General features: G+C 44.8%; 1 protein-coding gene across 1 annotated transcript in view; it reads right to left on the bottom strand.

The window, feature by feature from the left end:
* LOC112246213 (tensin-2-like) overlaps positions 1-24,116 on the bottom strand; it is a 53,070-nt gene that overhangs the window by 16,699 nt on the left and 12,255 nt on the right. The window contains 9 exon segments of the mRNA XM_042324767.1: positions 12,537-12,666; positions 13,479-13,554; positions 13,831-13,891; positions 14,276-14,391; positions 14,526-14,609; positions 14,694-14,758; positions 14,857-14,979; positions 20,790-20,840; positions 21,836-22,013. Coding sequence (XP_042180701.1) covers positions 12,537-12,666; positions 13,479-13,554; positions 13,831-13,891; positions 14,276-14,391; positions 14,526-14,609; positions 14,694-14,758; positions 14,857-14,979; positions 20,790-20,840; positions 21,836-21,997 — 868 coding nt within the window. The 5' untranslated portion in view covers positions 21,998-22,013.

Raw genomic sequence — 24,116 nt, 5'->3', positions numbered from 1 at the left:
CAGTGGAACTATGACATTAACACGTCATGGTAATTTTGTGGGAAAGTGTCCCACATACAGTGGGGAGAACAAGTATTTGATAACCTGCAAAATCGGCAGTGTTTCCTACTTACAAAGCATGTGGAGGTCTGTAATTTTTATCCTAGGTACACTAACTGTGAGACGGAATCTAAAACAAAAATCCAGAAAATCACATTGTATGATTTTTAAGTAATTAATTAGCATTTTATTGCATGACATTAGTATTTGATACTTCAGAAAAGCAGAACTTAATATTTGGTACAGAAACCTTACAGATATCATACGTTTCCTGTAGTTCTTGACCAGGTTTGCACACACTGCAGCAGGGATTTTGGCCCACTCCTCCATACAGACCTTATCCAGATCCTTCAGGTTTCGGGGTTGTCGCTGGGCAATACGGACTTTCAGCTCCCTCCAAAGATTTTCTATTGGGTTCAGGTCTGGAGACTGGCTAGGCCACTCCAGGACCTTGAGATGCTTCTTACGGAGCCACTCCTTAGTTGCCCTGGCTGTGTGTTTCGGGTTGTTGTCATGCTGGAAGACCCAGCCACGACCCATCTTCAATGCTCTTACTGAGGGAAGGAGGTTGTGGACCAAGATCTCACGATACATGGCCCCATCCATCCTCCCCTCAATACAGTGCAGTCGTCCTGTCCCCTTTGCAGAAAAGCATCCCCAAAGAATGATGTTTCCACCTCCTTGCTTCACGGTTGGGATGGTGTTCTTGGGGTTGTACTCATCCTTCTTCTTCCTCCAAACACAGCGAGTGGATTTTAGACCAAAAACCTCTATTTTCGTCTCATCAGACCACATGACCTTCTTCCATTCCTCCTCTGGATCATCCAGATGGCCATTGGCAAACTTCAGACGGGCCTGGACATGCGCTGGCTTGAGCAGGGGGACCTTGCGTGCGCTGCAGGATTTTAATCTGTGACGGTGTAGTGTGCTACTAATGGTTTTCTTTGAGACTGTGGTCCCAGCTCTCTTCAGGTCATTGACCAGGTCCTGCCGTGTAGTTCTGGGCTGATCCCTCACCTTCCTCATGATCATTGATGCCCCACGAGGTGAGATCTTGCATGGAGCCCCAGACCGAGGGTGATTGATCGTCATCTTGATCTTCTTCCATTTTCTAATAATTGCGCCAACAGTTGTTGCCTTCTCACCCAGCCTTGTGCAGGTCTACAATTTTAACCCTGATGTCCTTACACAGCTCTCTGGTCTTGGCCATTGTGGAGAGGTTGGAGTCTGTTTGATTGAGTGTGTGGACAGGTGTCTTTTATAAAGGTAACTAGATCAAACAGGTGCAGTTAATACAGGTGATGAGTGGAGAACAGGAGGGCTTCTTAAAGAAAAACTAACAGGTCTGTGAGAGCCGGAATTCTTACTGGTTGGTAGGTGATCAAATACTTATTTCATGCAATAAAATGCAAATTAATTACTTAACTTCTTGACGCACCCATCCCTTTACCGGGATCATTTTCATCAACACCCGCTGAATTGCAGCGCGCCAAATTCAAATAAAATTACTAAAAATATTTAATTTTCATGAAATCACAAGTGCAATATAGCAAAACACAGCTTAGCGTGTTGTGAAATCCACCATGCGTGTCAGATTTCAATACAGCTTTTCAGCGAAAGCATAACAAGTGTTTATGTAAGAACATCTCTCTCAGTAGACAAAATATTAAACACTAGCAGCCAAGTAGATTGGTCACGAAAGTCAGAAAAGCAATAGATTAAATCACTTACCTTTAATGATCTTCGGATGTTTGCACTCCTGAGACTCCCAGTTACAAAATAAATGTTCCTTTTGTTCCATAAAGATTATTTTTATATCCAAAATACCTCCATTTGTTTGGCGCGTTATGTTCAGTAATCCACAGGCTAGAGCGGTCACGACGTCGCAGACGAAAATTCCAAATAGTATCCGTAATGTCCACAGAAACATGTCAAACGTTTTTTATAATCAATCCTCAGGTTGTTTTTAAAATATATAATCAATAATATATCAACCGGGACTGTCGCTTTTTCAATAGGAGAGGGAGAGACAATGCCTGCCCCACTCTGTTGCGCAAGCAAAACTCTGCGAACACCCAGCTATCCACTGACGCAATGTTGTCATATTGCTCATTTTTCAAAATAAAATCCTGAAACTATGTCTAAAGACTGTTGACACCTTGAGGAAGCCATAGGAAAAGGAATCTGGTTGATATCCCTTTAAATGGAGGCAAGGCATCCAATGGAACAGAGAGCTTTCAGGAAAAACAGCACTTCCGGGTTTGATTTTCCTCCGGTTTTCACCTGCAATATACTGATATGTTATACTCACAGACAATATTTGGACAGTTTTGGAAACTTTTGTGTTTTCTATCATAATCTAACAATTATATGCATATTGTAGTTTCTGGGCCTGAGAAACAGGCAGTTTCAAATGGGTACGTTTTTTAGCCAAAAATGAAAATCCTGCCCCCTACACTCAAGAAGTTAAAAATCATACACTGTGATTTTCTGGATTTTTGTTTTAGATTCCGTCTCTCACAGTTGAAGTGTACCTATGATAAAAAATTACAGACCTCTACATGCTTTGTAAGTAGGAAAACCTGCAAAATCGGCAGTGTATCAAATACTTGGTCAGACTCCGGAGACGGGCACATCGTGCACCACTCCCCAGTATACTTCTCGCCAATGTCCAGTCTCTTGACAACAAGGTTGATGAAATCCGAGCAAGGGTAGCATTCCAGAGGGACATCAGAGACTGTAACGTTCTTTGCTTCACGGAAACATGGCTCACTGGAGAGACGCTATCAGAGTCGGTGCAGCCAGCTGGTTTCTCCACGCATCGCGCCGACAGAAACAAACATCTTTCTGGTAAGAAGAGGGGCGGGGGCGTATGCCTTATGACTAATGAGACGTGGTGTGGTCACAAAAGCATACAGGAACTCAAGTCCTTCTGTTCACCTGATTTAGAATTCCTCACAATCAAATGTCGACCGCATTATCTACCAAGGGAATTCTCTTCGATTATAATCACAGCCGTATATATTCCCCCCCAAGCAGACACATCGATGGCTCTGAACAAACTTTATTTGACTCTTTGCAAACTGGAATCCATACATCCTGAGGCTGCATTCATTGTAGCTGGGGATTTTAACAAGGCTAATCTGAAAACAAGACTCCCTAAATTGTATCAGCATATCGATTGCGCAACCAGGGCTGGCAAAACCTTGGATCACTGCTATTCTAACTTCCGCGACGCATATAAGGCCCTGCCCCGCCCTCCTTTCGGAAAAGCTGACCACGACTCCATTTTGTTGATCCCTGCCTACAGACAGAAACTAAAACAAGAAGCTCCCACGCTGAGGTCTGTTCAACGCTGGTCCGACCAATCTGATTCCACACTCCAAGAATGCTTCCATCACGTGGACTGGGATATGTTTCGTATTGCGTCAGACAACAACATTGACGAATACGCTGACTCGGTGTGCGAGTTCATTAGAACGTGCGTTGAAGATGTCGTTCCCATAGCAACGATTAAAACATTCCCAAACCAGAAACCATGGATTGATGGCAGCATTCACATGCTTTTAATCAGGGCAAGGTGACCGGTAACATGACCGAATACAAACAGTGTAGCTATTCCCTCCGCAAGGCAATCAAACAAGCTAAGCGTCAGTATACAGACAAAGTAGAATCTCAATTCAACAGCTCAGACACAATTTTTTAATTTCACCTTTATTTAACCAGGTAGGCTAGTTGAGAACAAGTTCTCATTTGCAACTGCGACCTGACCAAGATAAAGCATAGCAGTGTGAACAGACAACACAGAGTTACACATGGAGTAAACAATTAACAAGTCAATAACACAGTAGAAAAAAAGGGGAGTCTATATACATTGTGTGCAAAAGGCATGAGGAGGGAGGCGAATAATTACAATTTTGCAGATTAACACTGGAGTGATAAATGATCAGATGGTCATGTACAGGTAGAGATATTGGTGTGCAAAAGAGCAGAAAAGTAAATAAATAAAAACAGTATGGGGATGAGGTAGGTAAAAATGGGTGGGCTATTTACCGATAGACTATGTACAGCTGCAGCGATCGGTTAACTGCTCAGATAGCAGATGTTTGAAGTTGGTGAGGGAGATAAAAGTCTCCAACTTCAGCGATTTTTGCAATTCGTTCCAGTCACAGGCAGCAGAGAACTGGAACGAAAGGCGGCCAAATGAGGTGTTGGCTTTAGGGATGATCAGTGAGATACACCTGTTGGAGCGCGTGCTACGGATGGGTGTTGCCATCGTGACCAGTGAACTGAGATAAGGCGGAGCTTTACCTAGCATGGACTTGTAGATGAGCTGGAGCCAGTGGGTCTGGCGACGAATATGTAGCGAGGGCCAGCTGACTAGAGCATACAGGTCGCAGTGGTGGGTGGTATAAGGTGCTTTAGTGACAAAACGGATGGCACTGTGATAAACTGCATCCAGTTTGCTGAGTAGAGTGTTGGAAGCTATTTTGTAGATGACATCGCCGAAGTCGAGGATCGGTAGGATAGTCAGTTTTACTAGGGTAAGTTTGGCGGCGTGAGTGAAGGATGCTTTGTTGCGGAATAGAAAGACGACTCTTGATATGATTTTCGATTGGAGATGTTTGATTTGAGTCTGGAAGGAGAGTTTACAGTCTAGCCAGACACCTAGGTACTTATAGATGTCCACATATTCAAGGTCGGAACCATCCAGGGTGGTGATGCTGGTCAGGCGTGCAGGTGCAGGCAGCGAACGTTTGAAAAGCATGCATTTGGTTTTACTAGCGTTTAAGAGCAGTTGGAGGCCACGGAAGGAGTGTTGTATGGCATTGAAGCTCGTTTGGAGGTTAGATAGCACAGTGTCCAAGGACGGGCCGGAAGTATATAGAATGGTGTCGTCTGCGTAGAGGTGGATCAGGGAATCGCCCGCAGCAAGAGCAACATCATTGATATATACAGAGAAAAGAGTCGGCCCGAGAATTGAACCCTGTGGCACCCCCATAGAGACTGCCAGAGGACCGGACAGCATGCCCTCCGATTTGACACACTGAACTCTGTCTGCAAAGTAATTGGTGAACCAGGCAAGGCAGTCATCCGAAAAACCGAGCTACTGAGTCTGCCGATAAGAATATGGTGATTGACAGAGTCGAAAGCCTTGGCAAGGTCGATGAAGATGGCTGCACAGTACTGTCTTTTATCGATGGCGGTTATGATATCATTCAGTACCTTGAGCATGGCTGAGGTGCACCCGTGACCGGCTCGGAAACCAGATTGCACAGCGGAGAAGGTACGGTGGGATTCGAGAGGGTCATTGACCTGTTTGTTGACTTGGCTTTCGAAGACCTTAGATAGGCAGGGCAGGATGGATATAGGTCTGTAACAGTTTGGGTCCAGGGTGTCTCCCCTTTGAAGAGGGGGATGACTGCGGCAGCTTTCCAATCCTTGGGGATCTCAGACGATATGAAAGAGAGGTTGAACAGGCTGGTAATAGGGGTTGCGACAATGGCGGCGGATAGTTTCAGAAATAGAGGGTCCAGATTGTCAAGCCCAGCTGATTTGTACGGGTCAAGGTTTTGCAGCTCTTTCAGAACATCTGCTATCTGGATTTGGGTAAAGGAGAACCTGGAGAGGCTTGGGCGAGTAGCTGCAGGGGGGGCGGAGCTGTTGGCCGAGGTTGGAGTAGCCAGGCAGAAGGCATGGCCAGCTGTTGAGAAATGCTTGTTGAAGTTTTCGATAATCATGGATTTATCGTTGGTGACCGTGTTACCTAGCCTCAGTGCAGTGGGCAGCTGGGAGGAGGTGCTCTTGTTCTCCATGGACTTCAGTGTCCCAGAACTTTTTGGAGTTGGAGCTACAGGATGCAAACTTCTGCCTGAAGAAGCTGGCCTTAGCTTTCCTGACTGACTGCGTGTATTGGTTCCTGACTTCCCTGAACAGTTTCATATCGCGGGGACTATTCGATGCTATTGCAGTCCGCCACAGGATATTTTTGTGCTGGTCGAGGGCAGTCAGGTCTGGATTGAACCAAGGGCTATATCTGTTCTTAGTTCTGCAGTTTTTGAACGGAGCATGCTTATCTAAAATGGTGAGGAAGTTACTTTTAAAGAATGACCAGGCCTCCTCAACTGACGGGATGAGGTCAATGTCCTTCCAGAATACCCGGGCCAGGTCGATTAGAAAGGCCTGCTCACAGAAGTGTTTTAGGGAGCGTTTGACAGTGATGAGGGGTGGTCGTTTGACTGCGGCTCCGTAGCGGATACAGGCAATGAGGCAGTGATCGCTGAGATCCTGGTTGAAGACAGCGGAGGTGTATTTGGAGGGCCAGTTGGTCAGGATGACGTCTATGAGGGTGCCCTTGTTTACAGATTTAAGGTTGTACCTGGTGGGTTCCTTGATGATTTGTGTGAGATTAGGGCATCTAGCTTAGATTGTAGGACTGCCGAGGTGTTAAGCATATCCCAGTTTAGGTCACCTAACAGAACAAACTCTGAAGCTAGATGATCAATTCACAAATGGTGTCCAGGGCACAGCTGGGAGCTGAGGGGGATCGGTAGCAGGCAGCAACAGTGAGAGACTTATTTCTGGAGAGAGTAATTTTCAAAATTAGTAGTTCGAACTGTTTGGGTATGGACCTGGAAAGTATGACATTACTTTGCAGGCTATCTCTGCAGTAAACTGCAACTCCTCCCCCTTTCGCAGTTCTATCTTGACGGAAAATGTTATAGTTGGGTATGGAAATCTCTGAATTTTTGGTGGCCTTCCTGAGCCAGGATTCAGACACGGCAAGGACATCAGGGTTAGCAGAGTGTGCTGAAGCAGTGAGTAAAACAAACTTAGGGAGGAGGCTTCTGATGTTGTCATGCATGAAACCAAGGCTTTTTCGATCACAGAAGTCAACAAATGAGGGTGCCTGGGGACATGCAGGGCCTGGGTTTACCTCCACATCACCCGCGGAACAGAGGAGGAGTGAGAATGAGGGTGCGGCTAAAGGCTATCAAAACTGGTCGCCTAGAAGCGTTGGGGACAGAGAATAAATGGAGCAGATTTCTGGGCATGGTAGAATATATTCAGGGCATAATGCGCAGACAGGGGTATGGTGGGGTGCGGGTACAGCGGAGGTAAGCCCAGGCACTGGGTGATGATGAGAGAGGTTGTATCACTGGACATGCTGGTTGTAATGGGTGAGGTCACCGCATGTGTGGGAGGTGGGACAAAGGAGGTATCAGGGGTATGAAGAGTGGAACTAGGGGCTCCATTGTAAACTAAAACAATGATAACTAACCTGAACAACAGTATACAAGGCATATTGACATTTGAGAGAGACATACAGCGAGGCATACAGTAATCACAGGTGTTGAATTGGGAGAGCTAGCTAAAACAGTAGCTAAAACAGTAGGTGAGACAACAACAGCTAATCAGCTAGCACAACAACAGCAGGTAAAATGGCGTTGACTAGGCAGGGAGGGTCGGATTAACTACACACAGAGCCTGAGTGCGGCTGGGGCCGACAGATAAAACATAAACAAGCAGAATGGAGTACCATGATTAATGGACAGTCCAGCATGCATCAGCTATGTAGCCAAGTGATCAGTGTCCAGGAGGCAGCGGTGGATGGGGCAGGGAAGCTGGACTGGCGAGTATTATCCAGGTTAAAAAACTGGCTGGCTGTGCAGAAGGTAAAAGGTAAAAGCCGCTAGCAGTGGCTAACAATGACTAAATAGCTTGTAGCTAGTTAGCTGGTTAGCTTCTGGAGGTTCTTGAGTGTGTTCTAAAAATTAAAAATAATAGCGATTCCGTATCACATTGGGTGAGGCAGGTTACCGGAAGGTATAAACAAATTAAAAATCGAAAAGAGATTGAAGGTAAATATGGGTCCAGTGAGTGTTTGGGACGCGGCGATTCAGACGGTTAGCAGGCCTGTGCTAACAAGCTAACAGTTAGTAGGCCGGGGCTAAACAAGCTAGCAGTTAGCAGGCCGAATTAGCAAGCAAGGAGATAGCAAGGGCTAGAAAGTTCGCCTTTGGGGGACATCGCGATGGGGTGAGTCTGTTTATGCCTCTTCATGCGGTGACATCGATAGACCGGTCGTGGGTCCGGATACTGTAGCCCAGGAGTATGCTTCGTTGGTAGCACAGGAGCTCTGGCCGGGCTAGCTTCAAGCTAAGTGGGTGGAAACGCTAGCCAGGAGTAATCATCCGGGGTTGCGGTTAGCTAGTTAGCTAGTTGTGAAGATCCAGCTGAAAATGTTCCGTTTACGGTGGGAATCCGGGGATAAAAAATATAGGTCCATTATGCTCTGGTTAGAGTCGCGTTGTTCGAACTGGCGAGAGCTTTCCGAGCTAAAGGTTAGCTGATGACCGGTTAGCTGAAGACCGCTAGCAATGGTTTGCTGACTGATACCTGGTAGTTAGCTGGCTAGCTTCAGTTGAGGGGATCCGGATCCGAAGTAAATATAAGTACTTTAGAAACAATAGCTACATTGGGTGAGGCGGGTTGCAGGAGAGTATTTAGAAGTTGAGGTTTAGCAAAATGTTTTAAGATATGCGAAGAAAAATATGTTTAAAAAACGATATATACGATATATACAAGGGACACAACACGACAAGACGTCCGACTGCTACGCCATCTTGGATATCAGACCTATCCCACTCACAAGAGGTATGTGGCAGGGTCTACAGTCAATCACGGATTACAAAAAGAAAACCAGCCCCGTCACGGACCAGGATGTCTTGCTCCCAGGCAGACTAAATAACTTTTTTGCCCGCTTTGAGGACAATACAGTGCCACTGACACGGCCTGCAACCAAAACATGCGGCCTCTCCTTCACTGCAGCCGAGGTGAGTAAAACATTTAAACGTGTTAACCCTCGCAAGGCTGCAGGCCAAGACGGCATCCCCAGCCGCGCCCTCAGAGCATGCGCAGACCAGCTGGCTGGTGTGTTTACGGACATATTCAATCAATCCCTATCCCAGTCTGCTGTTCCCACATGCTTCAAGAGGGCCACCATTGTTCCTGTTCCTTAAGGTAACTGAGCTAAACGACTACCGCCCCGTAGCACTCACTTCCATCATCATGAAGTGCTTTGAGAGACTAGTCAAGGACCGTATCACCTCCACCCTACCTGACACCCTAGACCCACTCCAATTTGCTTACCGCCCAAATAGGTCCACAGACGATGCAATCTCAACCACACTGCCCTAACCCATCTGGACAAGAGGAATACCTATGTGAGAATGCTGTTCATCGACTACAGCTCGGCATTTAACGCCATTGTACCCTCCAAGCTCGTCATCAAGCTCGAGACCCTGGGTGTCGACCCCGCCCTGTGCAACTGGGTACTGGACTTCCTGACGGGCCGCCCCCAGGTGGTGAGGGTAGGCAACAACATCTCCACCCCGCTGATCCTCAACACTAGGGCCCCACAAGGGTGCGTTCTGAGCCCTCTCCTGTACTCCCTGTTCACCCACGACTGCGTGGCCACGCACGCCTCCAACTCAATCATCAAGTTTGCGGACGACACAACAGTGGTAGGCTTGATTACCAACAACGACGAGACTGCCTACAGGGAGGAGGTGAGGGCCCTCGGAGTGTGGTGTCAGGAAAATAACCTCACACTCAACGTCAACAAAACTAAGGAGATGATTGTGGACTTCAGGAAACAGCAGAGGGAACACCCCCCTATCCACATCGATGGAACAGTAGTGGAGAGGGTAGCAAGTTTTAAGTTCCTCGGCATACACATCACAGACAAACTGAATTGGTCCACCCACACAGACAGCATCGTGAAGAAAGCGCAGCAGCGCCTCTTCAACCTCAGGAGGCTGAAGAAATTCGGCTTGTCACCAAAAGCACTCACAAACGAGAGCATCCTGGCGGGCTGTATCACCGCCTGGTACGGCAACTGCTCCGCCCACAACCGTAAGGCTCTCCAGAGGGTAGTGAGGTCTGCACAACGCATCACCGGGGGCAAACTACCTGCCCTCCAGGACACCTACACCACCCGATGTTACAGGAAGGCCATAAAGATCATCAAGGACAACAACCACCCGAGCCACTGCCTGTTCACCCCGCTGCCATCCAGAAGGCGAGGTCAGTACAGGTGCATCAAAGCTGGGACCGAGAGACTGAAAAACAGCTTCTATCTCAAGGCCATCAGACTGTTAAACAGCCACCACTAACATTGAGTGGCTGCTGCCAACACACTGACTCAACTCCAGCCACTTTAATAATGGGAATTGATGGGAAATGTAAAATATATCACTAGCCACTTTAAACAATGCTACCTAATATAATGTTTACATACCCTACATTATTCATCTCATATGTATACGTATATACTGTACTCTATATCATCAACTGCATCTTTATGTAATACATGTATCACTAGCCACTTTAACTATGCCACTTTGTTTACATACTCATCTCATATGTATATACTGTACTCGATACCATCTACTGTATCTTGCCTATGCCGCTCTGTACCATCACGCATTCATATATCGTTATGTACATATTCTTTATCCCCTTACACTTGTGTGTATAAGACAGTAGTTTTGGAATTGTTAGTTAGATTACTTGTTGGTTATTACTGCATTGTCGGAACTAGAAGCACAAGCATTTCGCTACACTCGCATTAACATCTGCTAACCATGTGTATGTGACAAATAAAATTTGATTTGATTTGTTCTCTCCACTCTATCAACCAATCAGCATCCAAACAAGCAGTTTTATATAAATGTCTCTCTACATCAAATATACATTACATATGCTGTATAAGATACACACATGAAATATGTCATGTGTGTGTATCTCATACACAGTATATTTCATTTGAGTTTAAGTATGTTATAAATACACTGAGAGGACAAAACATTATGAACAGGTCTTTCCATGATATGACTGACCAGGTGAATTCAGGTGAAAGCTATGATCCCTTATTGATGTCACTTGTTAAATCCACTTCAAATCAGTGTAAATGAAGGGGAGGAGAGAGGTCAAAGAAGGATTTTTAATGGGCCTTGTAGAGTCCATGCTCCAAGGAGTTGAGGCTGTTCTGAGGGCAAAGGCCTGACTTCACCAGCTCAGTAAGTGACTTCACTACCCCAGCCTGAGACTTCACCAGCTCAGTAAGTGACTTCACCAGCTCAGTAAGTGACTTCACTACCCCAGCCTGAGACTTCATCAGCTCAGTAAGTGACTTCATCAGCTCAGTAAGTGACTTCATCAGCTCAGTAAGTGACTTCACCAGCTCAGTAAGTGACTTCACCAGCTCAGTAAGTGACTTCACCAGCTCAGTAAGTGACTTCACCAGCTCAGTAAGTGACTTCACTACCCCAGCCTGAGACTTCACCAGCTCAGTAAGTGACTTCACCAGCTCAGTAAGTGACTTCACTACCCCAGCCTGAGACTTCATCAGCTCAGTAAGTGACTTCACCAGCTCAGTAAGTGACTTCACCAGCTCAGTAAGTGACTTCACCAGCTCAGTAAGTGACTTCACCAGCTCAGTAAGTGACTTCACCAGCTCAGTAAGTGACTTCACCAGCTCAGTAAGTGACTTCACCAGCTCAGTAAGTGACTTCATCAGCTCAGTAAGTGACTTCACCAGCTCAGTAAGTGACTTCACCAGCTCAGTAAGTGACTTCACCAGCTCAGTAAGTGACTTCACCAGCTCAGTAAGTGACTTCACCAGCTCAGTAAGTGACTTCATCAGCTCAGTAAGTGACTTCACCAGCTCAGTAAGTGACTTCACCAGCTCAGCCTGAATTCACCAGCTCAGTAAATACCCCTCTATCTACTTCTCCCTTGCTCTATTCTGCTACATGTGCAGGAGGCCATCCCCAGTCTCCAAGTGTTGTACTGGCCCACCACAAGGAGTTGATAGAGCGCAATGGGACAAGATAATCCCAGCATACCAAACCCTTCCCTAACCCGGACGACGCTGGGCCAAATGTGCGCCTGGGATCGAACCCGGGTCTGTAGTCACGCCTCAAGCACTGCGATGCAGTGCCTTAGACCGCTGCGACACTTGGAAGGCCCAGTGGCTCTTTTCTGATGAGGAGATGGAGAATCTGGAGACCATTCTGGGGATGTTGGAGTTGGCAGTGGAGATGTGCTTACTCTCTGCCTCTGAGCTATCAGTTAGGATATTGGTAGGTATAGGTTTGCTAATAAATTGTTTATTTGTATATCAAGATTCTATTTAAAATAAAAATATATATAAAAAATGGTTGCTTCTTGTCAGATTGTGTTGCGTCTTGCCTACAAGTCAGATTTCTGTATGTGTGTGTGTGTGTGTGTGTGTGTGTGTGTGTGTTAGTGAGCGAGCAAGTGTGCATGTGCAAAGGAGTGAGACTGCGTGCTTGCGTCTGTCTATCTGACTGCCTCCAATAATAAGCAACTGCATATCATCCTGAAACACAACCATTCCCTGCTCCCCTCCCTCCCCCTCCTTCCTAAACTCCCCGACATCCCCTCTATCCCACCCCTGATAAAGGTACCTGCACAGGCCAGGTCCAGCTCTCCCTTGCCGAACCACAGCTGAGCTCCGTGGACTGTACAGGTGTGGAACTGCAGCCTGAACACCGCCTCCCTCTCTATGCCACGCGGCCACCGGTGGTAGCACTTCACCTGGATAGAGAGGAAGAGACCGAGAAGGTCGGGATAGGGAGAGAGGAAGAGACCGAGAAGGTCAGGATAGGGAGAGAGGAAGAGACCGAGAAGGTCGGGATAGGGAGAGAGGAAGAGACCGAGAAGGTCGGGATAGGGAGAGGGAGAGAGAGGAAGAGACCGAGAAGGTTGGGATAGAGAGAGGGGGAGAGAGGGAGAGACCGAGAAGGTTGGGATAGAGAGAGGGGGAGAGAGGGAGAGACCGAGAAGGTTGGGATAGAGAGAGGGGAGAGAGGGAGAGACCGAGAAGGTTGGGATAGAGAGAGGGGGAGAGAGGGAGAGACCGAGAAGGTTGGGATAGAGAGGGGGGAGACCGAGAAGGTTGGGATAGAGAGAGGGAGAGACCGAGAAGGTTGGGATAGAGAGAGGGGGAGAGAGGGAGAGACCGAGAAGGTTGGGATAGAGAGAGGGGGAGAGGGGAGAGACCGAGAAGGTTGGGATAGAGAGAGGGGAGAGACCGAGAAGGTTGGGATAGAGAGAGGGGGAGAGAGGGAGAGACCGAGAAGGTTGGGATAGAGAGAGGGGGGGAGAGGAAGAGACCGAGAAGGTTGGGATAGAGAGAGAGGGTGAGAATACAATTTGGAGTGTAAATGCTTATTTTTGCACCACATTGGCAACAAAAGCTCTAATCAATCGCATTCTTATTCAAATGCAATATGGAGGATAGTTTGTTTACTTCTGTAGCTATAATCCAATAGGAGATAGTAGAGTATGAATGAGGAGTGAAATCTCGCCACTGGGCATCAATTTTGTGTCTAACAGTGCTCTCTCACCATGATGTCCCCCTTCAACAGTAGCGCTGGCTCAAGCGTCACACACAGCTTCCTCGCCCTGGAGCCCTGGGGGTCGCTATGCATACAGGCAGACATAAACATAGTCAAAACACATGCTAACATAGTAAAACACACCTCAACATAGTAAAACACAGGTAAACCATGTTCAGTTGGAGTAAACTCAAACCAGCACACATGTAAACACAGACAGTAGCACGTATAAACAAGTCCCAACAAAGGTACACAAGTACCAACTGTGTGTGACGGTGGAAAGGGAACACAGTGAAAAACACAGTAGAGATCATATGCTATTATTCACCACAGTCACCGTTAAGAACATGAATTAGCTCACTAGATGCCCGAGGTGTAGACCAGCTGTAGAGACTGGTAGATCTTCAGGAAAGGATAGTAACCTGCGCAGAGAGGAGGAGTGTGAGAAAGAAGGAGACAGCAGGGGGAGAAAGAGGGTGTTGATGTGATGTCATTAAAGAAGGAGTTGAAATCTATCCCACCAAAGTTTAAAATACTAGTTCATTCTAAAAATACTAATGTTGATACTCCTAACAGTACTAGACTAATAAGTTCCAACTAATTTCCATCTCAACATTTTCTGTTGTTTCAACTTGAAAAGAAGAGTTCCTACACACATTTGACCTTTCATTTTCAACTAAACTTGATCTTCTGAGTTGACTGAAATTATAACCATTAGGCATCATGGTAATTTATATTTTCAAGTTGAAACAACACAGATTTGACATTGTAGTGTACTACATCACATTGTACAGTAGGACACTGACCTCCCCTTGCTGCCTTGAAGTTGGGCAGGCTGGGGATCAGAACATGGTGAAGGTACAGAGGACTGCTGTTCATCTTGATCGCCCCCGACAGCAGACCCCCAAAGTAGTACATATACCTGGGGAGGAGAGAGCGCAAGAGAGAGGCGGGGGTATACAATTAGGAGTAAAACACACAAGGAGGAGAAATGGGAGGAATTTGCAGGAAAGTTGCATGGCATAAGAGAAAAAGGGAGAGGGGAGATGTTCTTACCTGTTCTGAGAGGGTTGTAGCGAGGAGGAGACTTTATCCTCACAGAACTTCCTCATGGCCAGAGTGGTTAGGGCCTGGTCCGCTCTACACACACACAAACAGTCTATCAATAAACAGGCTACTACTACTACCCCACCCCCCCCACACACACACACACTCATCACATACCCTGCAGAGATCTTGCTGTAGTGCATGTAGGCACCCACAATGACCCCAATCTTCCCTGTGTTTCCCTGAGAGAGAGAGAAAAAAAAATACAAGAGAGATGTAAGATAACTGGACATATTTGAACAGAAAACACAGCACAATACATCACTAAACCCTCCCTGACCTTGCAGTGAAGGACGATCACGTTGCTGGGGTCAGAGGTCAGCCAGGTCTCCATGACCTTACACATGGCACAGATCCCCTCCAGTGGAGGGGCGTGCAGGTCGGGCCAGCCAAAGTCTTCAACCTGAAGATGAGAACATTTTAGGTCCTGAGGGCTATTTAGTTAGCCTGCTCCCAGACTTGTTTGTACTTTCTTGCCAGTATATTGTCATGTTTGGAATGACAATATGACCATAGTAGTTGGCAAGACAACACAAACAGATGTGGACCAGGCTATTATTTATCGACTTATTCACACATGAATACTGGACTAGTAGCACTCTGAAGTGTGTTTATTAGGTCTGTCCCCCCCAAAAAATCTTGGTCGACCTGGAGTGGTCTGTTCTTCCGACAAATTGATTGGCCTAAATGTTTAAATGTGTATTTTTCCCTATATAGACACACCCTATGTGTTTTAATAAAACCAACTGAATCTAGGCTACTGAGCTTGTCTGATGCTTTAAGCACACTGTGATTAAATAATTAAGACACACAAATTACTCAATAGGGAGCCAGAGATTAAGATCGCCTAACTAGATTCTGCCATTAAGCTCCTGAAGTTGTTGGTAGATGATAGGCTACACCAGGGGTTGCCACCCTTTTCCATTTGGAGTGCCAATTTATTTCTACCGATCTGCATGCCTTTTATGATTTCCATATGCACATTTTCGTGGAACAGTTTCATTTAAATTATAATAAAGTCTTCATATCTCAAAATCATTATCATGTGGTTATTCAAAATTCTAAAATTAACTTCTATTGTCATATAGCCTACATAATGCCAAACAATATAACATTGCACCCTGCATGTAGAAAATATTCAGATAAAAATAAATATCCTATAAATCGCATTGGTTACACATGGCCTGTCTGCAAGGAACTTGAAACATGTTGGGTCTAGCCTGAAGCTCATGCTAGCAAACTTGCAACATCGTATAAAATATTTTGGGCACTCAGTTACCTGAGCCAGTGAGTTCCAGACAGACAAAGTTGTAGGCTATTTGTGCAAGGGATAAGAAGTAATCAGGTAGGACTATTTTATGACAGAGCACAACATTTTTTTCCCCTTTCATTTCTGAGTGAAAGAGAGCTGGAAAGATTTTTCAAATAGGCTACATTGAGGAACTATTGTCATTCTCAATGGATGTAAAAACAGACTTTGTTAACTTGCATTTGAGGTGAAGAAAAACACGAGTTAAGACAAATCAGAAATACTATCAGATCGGGGCGCTAGTGCGCATGGAGTACAAGCGTTCTTTCAGATCTCCTCTCTGCTTATTTTGAAATCTTTAATTGTTACCGTTTTAGTTCCAAATTTGCAAAAATATCTACAGTTTTTTTAGGACATAACCCAGGCACTAACCAACAGAACAGCTGACGCAAAACCTACAAAGGCCCAACAAGCAGCAGCTAGCGCCATTGAGTACTGAAGATGACAACTCTTCAGACACCCAGCAACAAGATTATGCCATGGCAATGTGTCAACAAATGAGAGGCTGTAATAAAAACTAGCAACAATCGCTTTGACAGGTTCGAAACAAATTTTGAGTTTCTAAAGATAGCACAGGCCAAACTGAAGAGCTGCATGGACACAGCTGATGAGGCCCTGTCTGACCATGACAACCGGATCGGAGGCCTGGAAACCACCTGCGTGCAACTTTAAAAAAAGAACAAGGCGCTCCAAGCCAAGGTTCTTGACTTAGAAGGCCGAAGTCGCAGGCTGAACATCAAACTTGTGGGGATTTTGGAGGACGAAGAACATGGTAAACCCACACGTTGTGTCCAAGCTCATTACCAAGCTGCTGGGCGATGACAACTTCCCAAAGCTCCTCATCATTCACCGTGCACACCACTCTCTACAGATAAAGCCCTCACCAGGTGAGGCTGCAGACCATAATTGCAAGGGTACATCACTTTAAGGAAAAGGAGCTCATTCTACGACAGCGAGTTATGGAATACAAAGGTCAAAAGATTTTAATCTTCCCCGACTACACCATGGAGGTGATGGAGCAACGGCGCACATTCCGAGATGTGTTGCAGACCAATGTGAGAGGCGGAGGTGAAATACAGCCTGCGGTTTCCAGCAAAGCTGCATGTTCATCACAACTGCATGGCAAAAGTCTTAACTAGGCCGAAGAGGCTGCCACCTACTTAACAAAACTGAAAGTGTGAAATCACAACCCACAGTTGTCTGCGATAATGACTGCAGAAACAGTGGATTCTATGTTTATTCATAAGCGGTAACGTATTAATTTGATTTCCAACAACCGTGGAGATGGCTGTTAAGTCTGACTGTTGTTAGCTTAGAAGCATAGTACTGGGTCTGTTCTAGTCATCATGCCCGGCGGTCCTCATTTAGGGAAGCAGTGGGGAGAGCGGGTTTCTCTGGGGAAGCAGTGGGGAGAGTGGGTTTCTCTGGGGAAGCAGTGGGGAGAGCGGGTTTCTCTGGGGAAGCAGTGGAGAGGGCGGGTTTCTCTGGGGAAGCAGTGGGGAGAGCGGGTTTCTCTGGGGAAGCAGTGGGGAGAGCGGGTTTCTCTGGGGAAGCAGTGGGGAGAGCGGGTTTCTCTGGGGAAGCAGTGGGGAGAGCGGGTTTCTCTGGGGAAGCAGTGGAGAGGGCGGGTTTCTCTGGGGAAGCAGTGGGGAGAGCGGGTTTCTCTGGGGAAGCAGTGGGGAGAGCGGGTTTCTCTGGGGAAGCAGTGGGGAGAGCGGGTTTCTCTGGGGAAGCAGTGGGGAGAGCGGGTTTCTCTGGGGAAGCAGTGGGGAGAGTGGGTTTCTCTGGGGAAGCAGTGGGGAGGGCGGGTTTCTCTGGGGAAGCAGTGGGGAAGCAGTGGGGAGAGCGGGTTTCTCTGGGGAAGCAGTGGGGAGGGCGGGTTTCTCTGGGGCATGGTATTAAAGCACTTGAAATCACTTGGTGCTGACAATTTTCCTGCAAGAAACGCACTTCAGCCACGGTGCAGCAGCATCTGAGATCCAACTGAATTTCTCAAGTTTATCAATCACCCTTCTCCTCCAAAGCTAGAAGTGTCGCTACTCTCTTTCATAAAAACATCCCTTTTCAACTCTCCTCCATGTCTACAGACCCACATGTATCAGGGAACATTCATTCTTTTCCTGTCACCTTATTGAATGTCTATGGCCCTAACATTGACAACACACATTTCTTTCGTGATGTTTTTGATTTGCTCCCAGATCTTAGTACCACTAATTTAATAATTAGAGGTGATTTTATTTGTTACCTTGTTCCGTATCTTGACTGACTGTCTACGTGTACTACTTCAAATATCACTTCTGACCAGGTTCTAAATAATCTAATCCAGGAATCTAGTGGACATCTGGAGACTGCAACATCACACAGACAAAGACTACTCATTCTACTGTCATGTTCACAAGTCTTATTCTAGAATCGACTACTTCCTTATAGATTCCAAACTGATGTGCTTAATTCTATTCTGACCGACAATGACACATCCAGTCTCTTTGAACTACATAGATCTGTTCAAAAGGGTTGCCCACTAAGTCCTTTGCTCTTCGCTGTCACCCTTGAACCCCTGGCGACACAAATAAGGGCTCATCCTAATATCCAAGGTCTTAAAGTAGGAAACATAGAAAGCCGTATTTCGTTATATGCAGACAGCGTACTGTTATACCTCTTGGACCCAGTAGCCTCTGCCCCTAAACTACTAGACTTAATCAATTTATTTGGCAAACTATCTGGCTATTCAATAAATTGGGGAAAAAGTGATCTCATGTGTATCGCAGATAATTTTACAACAATGGTAGAGAGGATACCATTTAAAGTGGTGCATGACCACTTAACTTACCTGGGACTAGAAACACCTAGAAATCCAAAGCTCATCTTCAAGCTAAACTACAGTGAAGTGAACTGCAAAGCTAAAACAAAACATGGAAAGCTGGAGAATACTGTCTCTTTCCATGATGTGGCGCATTAATGCCATAAAAATGTTCTCTGCCCAGATACCTTTATTTTTGCCAGAATCTCCCAATTTGTATTACCTAATCATTTTTTACAATCTTGTAATTTGTCTGGGGTTACAAAAACCACCGTATTCGTAAAGCACACTTGCAAAAGCCCAAGGAAAGTGGCGGCTTAGGCCTGCCTACCCATCTTCAAGAATTATTACTAGGCTGCAAATGCCAGGGCATTAACCTACTGGCAACTGGGCAGTGGCTAAATATGGAACACAAGTCTTTCAGGTTATGTCGATTTAGGACTCGTTTTACTGTGGATATAGATACTTTTGTACCTGTTTCCTCCAGCATCTTCACAAGGTCCTTTGCTGTTCTGGGATTGATTTGCACTTTTCGCACCAAAGTACGTTCACCTCTAGGAGATGTGTCACGTCTCCGCCGTGAGCGGTATGACGGCTGCGTGGTCCCATGGTGTTTATACTTACGTACTATTGCTTGAACCGATGAACATGGATGGTACTTTCAGGCATTTGGAAATTGCTCCCAAGGATGAACCAGACCTGTGGAGGTCTACAATTTTTTTTCTGAGGTTTTGGCTGATTTCTTTTGATTTTCCCATGATGTCAAGCAAAGAGGCACTGAGTTTGAAGGTAGGCCTTGAAATACATCCACAGGTACACCTCCAATTGACTCAAATTATGTCAAATAACCTAACAGAAGCTAAAGCCATGACATAATTTTCTGGAATTTTCCAAGCTGTTTAAAGGCACAGTCAACTTAGTGTATGTAAACTTCTGATCCACTGGAATTGTGATACAGTGAATTATAAGTGAAATAATCTGTCTGTAAACAAGTGTTGGAAAAATGACTTGTGTCATGCACAAAGTAGATGTCCTAACCGACTTGCCAAAACTATAGTTTGTTAACAAGAAATTTGTGGAGTGGTTGAAAAACAATTTTTAATGACTACAACCTAATGTAAACTTTCGACTTCAACTGAGAGGGCCATTGACCCATACGCAGATCTCGCTCTCTTTGGCTGCTCAAAGTCTGTTCTAAGATCGTCATATGAGGAACAACAGGCTCTGATGTTTGGAATGGTGGTTTCAAAGAAGAAACCCTCACAGAATGGAAGTCACCCACCCCCCTTGCTTCAGTAGTTAGCTAGCAGAAATAATTAACACCATTAACTTGGAAAATATTAGTTTTTTTCGGACCAACTCCTCCAGCAGTTTTCAAGGTTTGGGGTCTGTTTCTGGACCGTCTGCACAGAGACTGACTGTGAACACTAACTAGGAACACTTACTGCTGATGTAGCTGTCAATGTTTTTCTCTTGTTGTCCCATGTCTGGCCTAAGCAACACTTCATTTCATATGTCTGGCAGCTGTGTTTTTCTTTCCTTTTTTTTCTTGTGTGCTTTTGTTTGTACAAAATTGCAAAAGAAATTCCTTTCAAATAAAATATATATATTTTAAGAAATTCTAACAGATCCCCAAATGGGCACATTTTATAGGCCTATATTTGCGCGCAGGCCATGTAGCTTAGGCCTACTTCTCTGCATAATCAGGTGCTCGTCCTTACTCAACACTGACAGGAGCACTACAAATGAAAGACAATTAATAAATTGACAACTCGTAAATGGAATGAAATGCCTAGGTGGTGCGATCTGAAAACAACGTTTTCAGTCTTGACAATGAGAACGGTAAACATTGTAGATTAGAAGTTATGGCAATTAACGGTAAATGTACTACTGGTGATACTGGTGTGCCATCCCCGCAGCCTCCACAATGGATTAGTCCACTCACACAGGCGTGAATCAGACATCGTGACACCTGTCTGATTTATATATTTGCGACTGTTTGACTAAAAACTTTAAAAATCTCGGTCGATCAACAGCCTATCGACCAAACAAATGACCAGTTGACTACATGGGGTCAGCCCTAGTGTGTATGTAGTCAACCTACCTTGGGGCTGAGTCGTGTGATGTCATGACGCTTCTCAGACAGGTTTAAGAGCTGGGAGAGGTAGATGTTGAGACAAAAAGACGAGGAAATCAACAGTCATACCCAGCAAGCACACAACCACAACACAACTTTGTCTCAACGTTGACTGCAAAGTTGTGTGGCAAAAATGCACATCACGTATGTGATTACAAGAAACAAAACAATGAGCGTTTGTTTACAAAGAACAATATACTGTTTGCATTGCTTCTTCATAACACCACACAGTAACGTAGTTAATACCAAAACGGAATGTAAGCATGACTTATGGTCTCTTACTAGCTACATAAAAGACTAATGGAAGAAGATAGCCTTAGCGCTCAATGGTTCGCAGGTTACGATACAAAACACAAGTAAACAAACAAACACACAAACACCTTTGTTTTTGGTATTATAAAAGTGTAGAAATTAAAATCTGTTTCAAATTAAATGTGATCTCCTTTTCATTGCAATTTGTGAGTATAATGTTTGATAAAATGGATCATACAATAAATGTATTCCATTTAAATGTCCAGTTTATCTCCATATGGACAGAAGTGGGAAACCTTACCTTGTAAGGGCCATTGTGGGTGCAGGTATTTGCTTCACCCGAGTATTATAACGCCCCATTCCAAAAATCAAAGCCTTAATTCAGGACAATGATTTGTTGATAAATTGAATTAGGAGTGTTACTGCTTGGTAGGAGCAAAAGCCTGCACCCATGCCAGTTCTCTCATGGCGGGGTGATAAGACAATAAATTAACTCTGTGGAGTGGCAATACGGTATGTGGGCTTCTTTTTATACATATGTATCGACTGATGTTTCCAGCACCAGGGTCATGTTCATTAGCGCACGCAAAAGTTTGAAAACTATTTGCAAGAACATTTAAACGAGCATAGTTCCTCCCTCCCTGTTTCAGTCTGCTTAGTTGCCAACCCAGTTCACATTTTGGATGTGTGAATTGCTTTTTTCCAAATACAGTAGTGTGGTGTGGTGTGGTGTGGTGGGGGGGTCCCCCCCTTCAACTCACCAGGAACTTATCTTGATGTTTGGACTTGAGCATAGCAGCCACTTCCTGTAGGTTGCCACGGTAACGCTGTTCTTCCAGGTGAGGCAGAAAGAAGACAGAAATTATCCGCTCAGTGATGTAGGTGAGGTCAAAGTCATAGTGCCTCGCCATCACTCTCTCCATCACATGATTCACACTCCTGGAGGAGAGAGGAGAAGAAGGAAAAGGGAGAAAGAGGGTCAATTACTCCATCGATCTCTCCATCATCACTGTCTCTCTCTCATTTCTCCTCACCACCCACTCAAAGATTCACATTTCTTGCTGGGAAACCACAAAAACAATCACTTTGCGTTTTTCATCTGGCCAGGTCTTGATTACTTCATTGGCGAAGTGGGCAAAATTACGCAGGATATGCCAACAACTAAAAGTGAGCCATCATACTCATGCATAAAAAAAACTAATAATGAAAGAAAAGTAATGTAAGTTAGAATTTTGTAAAGCTAGTGTGGGAGAAGTAGAACAATTATTATTAGTTTTGATCAATAACGACAAACCTCCTGGCATTGACAACTTAGATGGAAAGCTATTGAGGATGGTAACTGACTCTAGTCACTCCTTTATTTAATCTGAGCCTAGAGGAAAGTCTTTGTCCTCAGGCCTGGTAGGAAGCCAAAGTCATTCTGCTACCCAAGAGCGGTAAAGCAACCTTTACTGGTTCTAAAAGCAGACCTATCAGTTTGCTGCCAGCTCTTAGCAAACATTGTAGAATAATAGTGAAGACATCAAAACTATTAAATAACACATATGGAATCATGTAGTAACCAAAAAAGTGTTAAACAAATCATAATATATTTTATATTTGAGATTCTTCAAAGTAGCCACCCTTTGCCTTGATGACAGCTTTGCACACTCTTGGCATTCTCTCAACCAGATTCATGAGGTAGTCACATTTTGATTTGTTTAACACTTTTTTGGTTACTACATGATTCCATAATTATTTAATAGTTTTGATGTCTTCACTATTATTCTACAATGTAGAAAATGGTAAAAATAAAGAAAAACCCTTGAATGAGTTGTGTCCAAACTTTTGACTGGTACTGTATGTGTAACTGATAAATGTGCACACACACACACACACACACACACACACACACACACACACACACACACACACACACACACACACACACACACACACACACACACACACACACGTTGATGTTTTTACATTCATGCAAATTGTAAAGTATTTTGTCTGTAATGTATTTTTCAATATGTGTCGGACCGCATTAAGACTAGCTGTCTCCATTGGCTGTAACGATTGTCGTCGGGGGAAGGAGAAGAGGACCAAAGTGCAGCATGGTATGTATTCATAATACTTTTAATTAATAATAATATTGCACGCCCAATTTTTCAGTTTTTGATTTGTTAAAAAAGTTTGAAATATCCAATAAATGTCGTTCCACTTCATGATTGTGTCCCACTTGTTGTTGATTCTTCACAAAAAAATACAGTTTTATATCTTTATGTTTGAAGCCTGAAATGTGGCAAAAGGTCGCAAAGTTAAAGGGGGCTGAATACTTTCACAAGGCACTGTACCTGCAACGGATTGAATCTTGTCCCAAGTCCTTCACTACTGACTGAAAGAGAACACGTCCTTCACTACTATGCAGAAATATAACAAGTCCTTCACTGAACAAAAATATAAACAACATGTAAAGTGTTGGTCCCATGTTTCATGAGCTGAAATAAAATATCCCAGAAATGTTCCGTACGCATAAAAAGGGCACAAATTTGTTTACATCCCTGTTAGTGAGCATTTCTGCTTTGCCAAGATACCTGTCAGGTGGATGGGTTGTGACATGTCAAGAAACTGATTAAACAGCATGATCATTACACAGGTGCACCTTCTGCTGGAGATAATAAAAGGCCAATGTGCAGTTTTGTTACATCACAATGCCACAGATGTCTCAAGTTGAGGGCACATGCAATTGGCATGCTGACTGCACGGAATGTCCACCAGAGCTGTTGTCAAAGAATTTAATGTTCATTTCTCTACCATAATCCGCCTCCAACGTCGTTTAGAGAATTTGGCAGTACATCCAACCGGCCTCACAACTGTAGATTGTCTGAGACCAGCCACCCAGACAGCTGATGAAACTGGGTTTGTACAAGCGAAGAATTTCTGCACAAACTGTCAGAAACCGTCTCAGTGAAGCTCATCTGCATGCTCGTCGTCCTCACAAGGGTCTTGACCTGACTACAGTTTGGCCTCATAACCGACTTCAGTGGCAAATGCTCA

This window comes from Oncorhynchus tshawytscha, linkage group LG07 (genome assembly GCF_018296145.1).
Source record: "Oncorhynchus tshawytscha isolate Ot180627B linkage group LG07, Otsh_v2.0, whole genome shotgun sequence".
NCBI lineage: Eukaryota > Metazoa > Chordata > Actinopteri > Salmoniformes > Salmonidae > Oncorhynchus > Oncorhynchus tshawytscha.
The sequence above is the reverse complement of the archived record's forward strand: the minus strand, read 5'-3'. Positions and strand labels throughout refer to the sequence as shown.